We start from the raw sequence: 9,486 nt of genomic DNA, 5'->3' as shown, positions 1-9,486 counted from the left end.
TGAGTTTCGTGATCTGTAGGGGTGTCAGGAGTTTGCCCACCCACCCACCTCCAATCATGCCCAGGGGCCAACTCGTCTGCTTGGGCAAATGAGTCCCTCTTACCCCCTACCTGGTGACGACTTGTTCCCAAAAAGATAAGAGAAGGTTTTTAGCATTTTCCCTTTTTTGAAGTGAGATAAAGCACTCCAGCGCCCGTGTGTTTCTAAGCAGGGGAGCTAGCAGGAGAAAAACAGAAACGAATTCCCTGGAAATATTGATTCTGGAAACCTAGTAATGGAGGACGGCGAAGCTTTTAAGTTGCCTCTGAGCCCTTCCGTTGAAGCCGGGGCCAAATTCGTGGCCTGCGTTCCTCATTTTCTGTTTTCCCTTCTCTGGATCTCTTTTAGCGTTCGCTCCTCTCTCCCTCTATCCCAGGGTCCTTGAGATTTGCTAATGTTTAAATCATATGCAAAAATGCTGAGAATAAACTCTAAAACACATGATTGGCCAAAGACAAAAGCTGTTCCAATCATGGGACATATTCTTGGTTTGTACACAGCCATCAAGTGGCTAGTATAACACTTCTGGCAAAACTTTCTCTTTCTCCTTCTATCTTTCTTCTCATCCTTTCTTTCTTGTCATTCTGTCCATATTTCCTATTGTTAGATTTCACCATGCACACTTTCCATTAGAACACACAAATCCACAGAGAGAGAGAGAGAGAGAGAGAGAGAGAGAGAGGGAGAGAGAGAGAGAGGGGGAGAGAGAGAGATAGAGAGAGACCCAGTCACACACACACACACACACACACACACACACACACACACACACGCACACACACGCACACAGACCCACCTGCAGTCCAGTTTCTCCAGCTCAAAGTGTGGGTTGAAGTTGAGGGCGATGCGCTGTGAGGGTTCTGGCGCCGTGATCACCCACTGGCAGGCCTGGTGAGGCGGGTACTCCGTCGGGTACCCCGGGGACGTGATGTAGCCGGCAACACTGGCATCCACCTGCCCACCACACGGCACCACTACGAGAGGAGAGGGAGAGAAGAGAGGGATGGATGAGTGCAAACTGGAACCCAGTGACAAACATCAGTCTCTGACTCAAAAGCACAGCACAACAAAAAGCATTGACAGCCAGTGTGTCAAGGCTCGAACTGTTAATATATTCTCCAATCACAGTCTGACTCTTTTTGTGTTTGTCACCACATCTTGCAAGTGCTGTTTTTTTTTTTTTTTTTACGACGAATGTTGATTCAAATATGACAAGGCAGCTAATTTAAGGCAGATACCATTTGTGAGAGACATCTTTGCTGATAATCAAAGTTGCACTGAATCAGAGAGCGGGGAGACATTTACAAAGGGAGTATTTTAAGTGTAGAGAAATGTAGCATTAAAACAGGATGTGTGGTGTTTTTTGCATTTGAGACTTTGTTATGACCATATTTTTGCTCAAATAGAATCACAGCATTATGGCTACAGGCCTGGCAATGTCTCTCTCACAATGAGTGCCGTGTCTCCACGACAACCCTAACCCCATCACTGCATCCCACCAATCGCATCCTTCACATGAATGGCAGCAATCCCATAATATTAGGAGTCGTTTCGAGATCTTATCGCTCTCTTTTCTTTGACTCCCCGGAACAATGGCTGGCCAATGGGGAGGCTCCGAGGCAGAGACAGGAAGTGACAGACAGACGGCCTGTCTGGGGGTTCTGGGGGGTCACCCCGATTCTGTAATGAGATCCCGCCCGAACAAAAGCCTCCATTCTTGGGGAGTCTCCCCCCACAGACGAGAGAGCTTTCTCTGTAGGCCGTTATCTCACGCAAACACGCAGAACATGCATGCTCACACTAACACAAATAATAACCCTGGTGCTCTCTTTATACACACTCACACACAGGCATGCATGCACACAGTCACGCAGTCACACACACACACACACACACACACACACAAAGTATCATTCATTATTATTCTAAATGGAGACCTGATTAGGAGACAGAAATACTTTTTTGTGAAAGCGGTTCACCATGACAACCGTGCTGTGGGGTGTTTAACTCCGTCCATGGCCGATCCCATTTCCACAAATCGAGAGAGAATTACTCCCGAATTAAAATTGGGCCACATCAAACGTCTATTAATCTATTTAATTTTAATCAGTTCGGGATTAAATAAAGTCCACACTCTGCACAGGAAAAGAAACAATGCGAAAACCAGCTGTAAAATGCTGACACACACACATACAAAGTCACACACACACACACACATACACACACACACACACACACAATCTCTCCCACACCGCAGTGTGTCTCAGCAGGAGACAGCGGGATCCTGCGCTCACAGGATGAGTGGGGTTTTGATTGACAGTTCTAGGTCTGAAGTCGGCTTCCAAAGACGACGTGAACAAGGCCGGCTAGATTGAACCCATTTCTTTTCCAGATGCGGGGAGTCAGTCGGAACACGGTCCCTCTCAAGCACCGACAAACACCCACCAACCCAAAGAAGGATAGAAGTGAAGGAGAACAGTAAGAGAGAGAGAGAGAGATGGAGAGAGAGATGGAGAGAGAGAAAAGAGAGAGAGAGGGGTCACATTTCCCCCTCGCACAGGAGAGCGCTCGCCACAATAGTGCTGAGTGCAGCAGCTATTTTTTCCCCCTGACGTGTCAACGTGTCACTCAATGCTCCGAGCGCGGGGTGTGCTGAAATATAATGGAGTTCATCGAACATGGCCGGGGCTATTAGGTCTTCAGAGGGGAGGCCAACCTGAGGCGAGGTGGGGTTTCAGATGGAACGCAGATACTGCCGCGCGAGTCATCCGTCTCCGTGTGACACCTCGCACAAACACTCACACACACACACACACACACTGTCACACCAACACACACACATACACACACACACACACACACACACACACACACACACACACATTCATACACCATCCATCCATCCTCATCCCATGTCTTTTCCCCCAGTGCAATGAAACTGCACCAAAATGGAGAGTGCACCTCCAGCAACACAATGGACCGTCCGTATTCCATCCCTCTTCCTGTCTGGCCGCTGACGACGCGCCGGCCCCTCGGTTGCGGCCGGGGGAGAAGGCGAGACACTCGTCGTCGCCGCCGCCGGAGTGTGTTCAAAGCGGGGCACTGGGGACCCGTCAGGGGCCTGAGAGGCGAGATAAAGCCATTTGGAGAATCTTGCCAACTCAACAGTTTCCACCACGCGCCCGCGCCCGTGCCTGCCTGCCTGCCTGCCCGCCGGCCCTTTCATGTGAGCAGGCACGGGGAAGAGTGAGCGGCAGGAGCCGGGCCTGAGAGAGGCCATTAAAACCTGGGCTATTCTCATGGAGCGGCCCGCAGCTATGGGGCTCCACTGGGGGAGCAAGGGTGTGTGTGTGTGGGTGTGTGTGTGGGTGTGTGTGTGGGGGCACATGTGCCTGTGACTCACTTGTGTTAAATGTGTGTGTGTGTGTGTGTGTGTGAGCATATGCCCCGGCATGTCCATGTGCCAAGTCTGTGAATGTGTGTGTGTGTGTGTGTGTGTGTGTGTGTGTGTGTGTGTGTGTGTGTGCGTGTGTGTGTGTGTGTGACTGCTGGTACTAATTCCTATTAACAGAATTATCTCTGTGGCGGGGCGTCGCCGTGGCGATAAGTTGCCAGCGTGCGGAGGGGCTATGATAAATCTCTCCATCATTCTCTGGCGCGCACCTTAATTAAAAAGTGCTATCGCCCGCGGTGAGGAAATCAGCAGCCATCCATTCATCCCCTCATCCCTGCACCAAGCCAGGATGAATCCACGGGCAATGTTCTCTCTCTCCCTTTCTCTCTCTCTCTCTTTCCCACTCTCAATCTCTCTCTTTCGTTCTCTCTTCTCATTCTCTCTTTCTCTCTCTCTCACTTGCTCGCTCTGTGTCTCTCTGACTCCCCATTTTTCTGTTTTTAATCAAAGCATTCCACACAAGACTGAATTGACAGAGAGAGGGAGGGAGGGAGGGAGCGAGGGAGGGAGGGAGGGAGAGAAAGAGAAAGGGGAGGGAAAATGGAGCACAGAAGGGAAAAAAATCCTATTTCTGTTGCCCTCCTTTCTCGCTTTTTAATCTGCCGATATTTCTGTTGCCATTGTGGGGTGGTATTGCTCCTCTCGCAGTCTGTATGGTGCATGTCCATACAGGAAACGAACCACCCGTAGAGCAGCCAGCCTCTAGAGCCCACGTGGCCCTTATCTGGCCCAGATGAGGGCCACAGCTGATCCAGGATCAGCCCCCGGATGGGGGCCCCCTCTAAACAGCACTCCTGAACGTGTGGTTATCCACACTGTCTAATGTATGCCCTCTTGAGATCCCTGCCCTGTGTACACACTGTAAACCTGATATTATGGTTGCGGAGGCTGCTGATGCTCTAAGTGTTTGCAGAGATGAAGTGTGTGCTCAGTGCTTCGCAAACGCGCACACTCAGTCAAAGGGAATGTGAATCGAGACGTCTGATTCATCTTCTGGGGTGTGACTCAAGGACATTTCTGTCATCATCCAGAGCTTAACACGGTCCACGTTGTCATCGCTACAATTTGTTTTTGCGTGTTACCCTCTCACATGTTTTCAATGAAAGACAACAATCATACATACACACACAAACACATACACACACACACACATTGACTCATCCTAGCCTACACCCTGTGCGGACCTTTAAAAGCTCTTGCATGGGGAACTGGCATCAGCATTATGTATTCCTGCCTTGCTTTTAATCTGTGTTTAATTTAACCCCAATCACTTTGGCGGGCCGCTCCCAGTGCACCCCTGCCGCTCCTCCTCGGCCTGCTCCTTGCCCCCCTGATGCAAATTTCTGACCTTGTTTTCACGGCTCAACATACACTCTGCAGTGCAGGCGGCTATTCCTGTCCAGTGGCGAAGAGGAGAGAGCACCAGAATGTGCATTAGTTTAAGTATGTTTATGTGTGTGTGTGTGTGTGTGTGTGTGTGTGTGTGTGTGTGTGTGTGTGTGTGTGTGTTTGTGTATATGTATGTTTGTGTGTATGTGTGTGCATCTGCGTGTGTGCTTCTGCATACAAGTTTTTGCATGCTATATTTGCAAAGGTGTGTGCATACATGTGTGTGTGTGTGTGTGTGTGTGTGTGTGTCTGTGTGTGCATGCATGTTATATCACAGCATGTGCATATGTGCATGTTCCACCATTCTAAAGTGCATCTATACGGTGCGTGTATAGTATACACTGCATGTTGATAAGTGTCCACGTATGTTTTCCACGTGTTTGTTTACATGTGCGGCGGGGCTTGCGTGCCTCTGTCTCTTGTTTGTGAAACATTGCGGATGAGCAAGAGGAGCGTGTCATGCATGCCATCGGGCAGAGTCCTGTCGCGTTCGCTGTGGCAGCTCCGTCTTAAAGGGTGACCAGCCTGAAGCGTCTACTGCCCACACGAGCCCGCCTTCACTCCACCTATCAAAACCACATCAGGATGTGTGTGTGTGTGTGTGTGTGTGTGTGTGTGTGTGTGTGTGTGGGTGTGTGGGTGGGTATAAGTGTGTGTTGGTAAGTGTGTGCAAGCTCCAGTAGATTACACAGTGGAGGGGGTAGGAGGTCTTAAGGGCCTTCTTGGACTTTCCCACATTTGAGGAAGCTGTGTGTGTGAGGGGGGGTTAAGGAGGGTGAGAGACACAGAGGGAGTATGTGAGTGTGTCTGTATGGCAAAGTCTTTACATAATACCATGTTCTGTAGCTCGGTGAGCTGACAGCAAGAGTTGGTTGTGGATAGTCAAAGAGTTGGTTGTGGATAGTCAGTACATTTCCCTTCTCAGTTCTGTCATCTACTCCTCTCCTTTCTCTATCGTCTGTATCTCCTCCCCTCTCTCCTTTCCTCAGGTGTTTCTGAGATGGCGTCTGGAACATGTTAACTACTGGCAGACGAACACCTACATGACAAGAAGCTTCCAAACGCGCAACATCTGGGTCTGATCCTCCAGCTTGGAATCAGGTACACAGTGAGGCCAAAACATGTCCTTCTTCCACAATAAGCTCAGAACAAGTACTTAAAAGGAGCCAACTTGGCTAAGAGACTCATTTTCCACGAATTAATCTTGGTACAGCGCATGCGGCAGTCAAGATTTCACGTTCACGTTCACGTTCAAAGTGGAGCTAGTCCCCAAAGACACTTAGGCGCCCAGATCAACAAGCCGTCACAGACCTACGAAAGATAGACATTCATCATACTGGAGGGGAACTCCGTCTTTGGGTGTGAGTGTGTTGCACAAACAAGCACTTTTACAGAATCGCTCACCAATTAATTTGAATTGATTCATTATTTAGCTCATACTCACAATAGCCTAGATGCATGACCCAGTTGAGTATTCTAACAGGCGTCAGAGCAAAAAAACAAGTCGCTATAAAGGGAAGCGGCCTAATATATGAACTATTCCATTATTATTGTGGAGACAATGCAGCAGTTTACCAGACTCGCATTTCCTTCCCCTTCAGAGTTTTGGCGCGTCTCAACAACGCACAGTTACGCACGCAGCAGGGATGTGGATGAAGTCGGTTGCTTGTGGGAGAGTGTTTCCTGAGGGGGAACTACATCGATATCTTGTAATCACCGTGACGGCAGTATACAACGCAGGCTATTGCATAGCGTATAGCCTGTACAGAGTAAGCTTGTATTAACTCCTTATTTGGACTCAAATAACACAGATTGTCCCTTGTTTCAGCTCGTGAAAATTGCTTGAATTGATTTTACACAAAATGCAACGCAGCAGTTTTTTTTATGTCTTCTCTCCAGCAGACTTATTCTTGAATTGATTTACTTCAGTGCGTTTGGAGATATCTCTCTGATGACAATCTACTGGCGTTTCTCGCCGCTAGTGATGATGGCTAAATTGAACATTGTCAACGCGCTGAGTGGATTCTCAGGAACAAACACAGGAGATAAGAGCCCGCTTCGAACACATCAAGACTCCAATCTCCTGCCAAAGTGGGAAAACCTCCGATAACAAATTCTCAGGGTTAATAACACAGATGCCTCCTCTCTGACATTCTGTAACGAGCTATTGTTCTGTAATTCCGGAGAAAAATGTTCAAAACACAGTGTAATTAAGGCTTCAAAGCCAACTACCGGCGAACAAGGAAAAGGACAATGTTAAAGCGGGGGTAAAGTCCGGTCACTATCAGGACCGCTTTGAGGTGGTGATGGAATCTAGTTCGAGTCAGAGAATACGTTTACTCTCGGATGCAGTGAATGAAAATCAATACGTATTTCAGGGGAGGACAAGGACGCCACCGAGAATAAGGTCAATTAAGATGACTGGTCATACAAATGTAGGCTAATACATATAGATGTTGTCGTAGATCATCCTACTTGTGTAGCCTATCATGCCATTGTGAACTTAAACAGGCAAAATGGTTCTGAAAATAAAGGGGAGTTCGAGATTGGATTCACGGTAGAATAGGGACCTGATAACCTGTTTTAGTTTTTCTTGAGCATAAAGTTTTGGTCACTGACGATGGTTTGCAATATATATATGGGTTTTTTTTTTCTAATTAGCTTAGAGGTCAGTTGACTGTTTGCGAGACGCCTGGAGTCTTGAGATATTTATGTAAATTAAGGGAAAGCGATTTACACTCATGTCCCCCGGCGTCATATCACAATTAAGAACAACATGGAAACAATTGAGTACGATGTATGTTTTTCTCTCTCTTTTCACTTCTGTACGTTCTTAAATAACAAGAACGAGTCTACATATTTGTGCGTTAGTTGAGACGACAGAACAGTGTCAGGTTTAAAATATCCACATCCTTTTGAAGGAAAACAGCAGCCTTCCCATAACCATTTCCATCTTTAGATGATGATCCCTGCATATTTCTGAACTCACCGTCAGTCAGGCCATCCATTACCCACACTGACTCACTGCTCACGGGTAGTAATCATTTTACAGATGTCCCTTTAGGTGGAAAATTTGTCAGGGATTACTGAAAGGGATTAGCCAACTGAACCCTCATCAGCAGCACAAATAGACTATATTAATCCTTGCCCATGTAGAACCAGGTGTATCATGGCATATTTTTTTGCTAACAAATTTAGGCTATATTCACAGGTAGACTACTTTTAATGCATTACAATGTGTGTTTCTCATGAGTTCATTATTCATTAGTCCAGTTATCTGTCCTTCCAATAGTGCTTATGCTTGAACTTTGGCGAGGCGTAAATGCGTAATTGGCATTTTGTGGCATATGGTAGTGATCATTAGTCGAAGGCTGTGGCAGTGCCTTTCCAGATTTGACTGGAATCGACTTCAAACAGATGCAACACGTCAACAAAAAATCGAACAAGGTTTGTACTGCAATACATTGGAAGAGAAATGTTAGTGTAAAAGGCGCTGGTTTGTAAGTGGTGAATTAACTAATAAGAGCTTTTCAGAGGAGACTCACAAATACATGTGTTTGTAAGACGCAGAGGCAACTTACCATCATCGCCGTGCACTTTCAGTGTCAGACAAAGAGCTAATAAAAATCCAAACAATGACGATAAAATATCCATCTTGCAAAATAGGTTGCTGCTAATGTCTTGCAGCTGTTGGTGTTGGTTTGTTGATTCTTGCCTCCCCCAGTCTTTGATATCCTACAAATACAAATAGTATTTTCCTTGTCCCATAAATAATGGTGTATTGGGTAAGGCTGTTAGGATTGGTTGGTCAAGATAGTGTGGTTCTGTTGAATGTAGAGTCTCTCAACTTCTCCGTTGAATTTCAGCCTTGGGTACGTTTAATGGAAGTCTGACCGTTCGCAGAGAGGCAGTCTCAGCCCGTCTTTCATATGTATCAGGGAAAAGACGTCTATCTGTCCGCGGACACAGCACATATCAGTATCATGCAAACGTATCCCTCGTATTCATGACTGAAGAATTGCACAGGTTAGATCCATTGCTACCTCGGGATCCGATAGTTGGACGTTTTCCCCTGGAGAATGCGTGGAGAGTAGCTCACAGTTACCTCCAAAAATCTGCGGGCGATGCCTTCTCGTCCCTTGGAATAAAGCAGTCCGTGGTTGCTTTACAATTTCTGCAAGTCATCAAATAAAATAGTTTAGATGAAATGATAGCACAGATGAATGCAGGTACTGCCCTGCACTTTGTTCACTTTTAAATGCGGGTTGCGTTCACGTTTTACGCGAGAAGGTTGGGCTGACTGTAGCGCACCTCCGTTCCGTTCAGTCGCTCCTCGCAGTCTGGCATCGCTCTGCACGTTGCTCCGTCAGTAAAGCCTGGTCGTTGAGGCAGCGTGCGTGTGTGTGTGTGTGTGTGTGTGTGTGTGTGTGTGTGTGTGATACCATTTCAGAGCGGAGCAGCTATCGCATTACAGTCAGCGCCTTGACCCGCCTCCCCTCGCTCGCTGATTAGAGAGCACGGAGGGCGCACACACTCGCTCACACTCTCTCTCGCTCTCTAAATACACACACTCCACACACGATCACACGTGGAGAGGAACACAC

At 47.3% G+C, this 9,486-nt stretch overlaps 1 protein-coding gene across 4 annotated transcripts in view; it reads right to left on the bottom strand.

Annotated features, from left to right (window-relative positions):
* The window catches only part of nrp2a (neuropilin 2a), a 73,081-nt gene extending 63,797 nt beyond the window's left edge, over positions 1-9,284 (bottom strand). For 3 of the 4 annotated variants that reach the window (XM_062528319.1, XM_062528321.1, XM_062528322.1), the window contains exons 1-2: positions 8,464-9,267; positions 836-1,013 (exon numbers count right to left, since the gene is read on the bottom strand). In XM_062528319.1, coding sequence (XP_062384303.1) covers positions 836-1,013; positions 8,464-8,536 — 251 coding nt within the window. In that variant the 5' untranslated portion in view covers positions 8,537-9,267. Of the gene's footprint in view, positions 1-835; positions 1,014-8,463 lie in introns of all 4 variants that reach the window. The other variant, XM_062528320.1, reaches the window with a different exon arrangement.
* Between the last annotated feature and the right edge of the window lie 202 nt (positions 9,285-9,486).

The sequence above is a fragment of the Sardina pilchardus genome, chromosome 23 (assembly GCF_963854185.1).
Source record: "Sardina pilchardus chromosome 23, fSarPil1.1, whole genome shotgun sequence".
NCBI classification, from domain to species: Eukaryota; Metazoa; Chordata; class Actinopteri; order Clupeiformes; family Clupeidae; genus Sardina; species Sardina pilchardus.
This window is presented reverse-complemented; position numbering and strand designations above follow the sequence as displayed.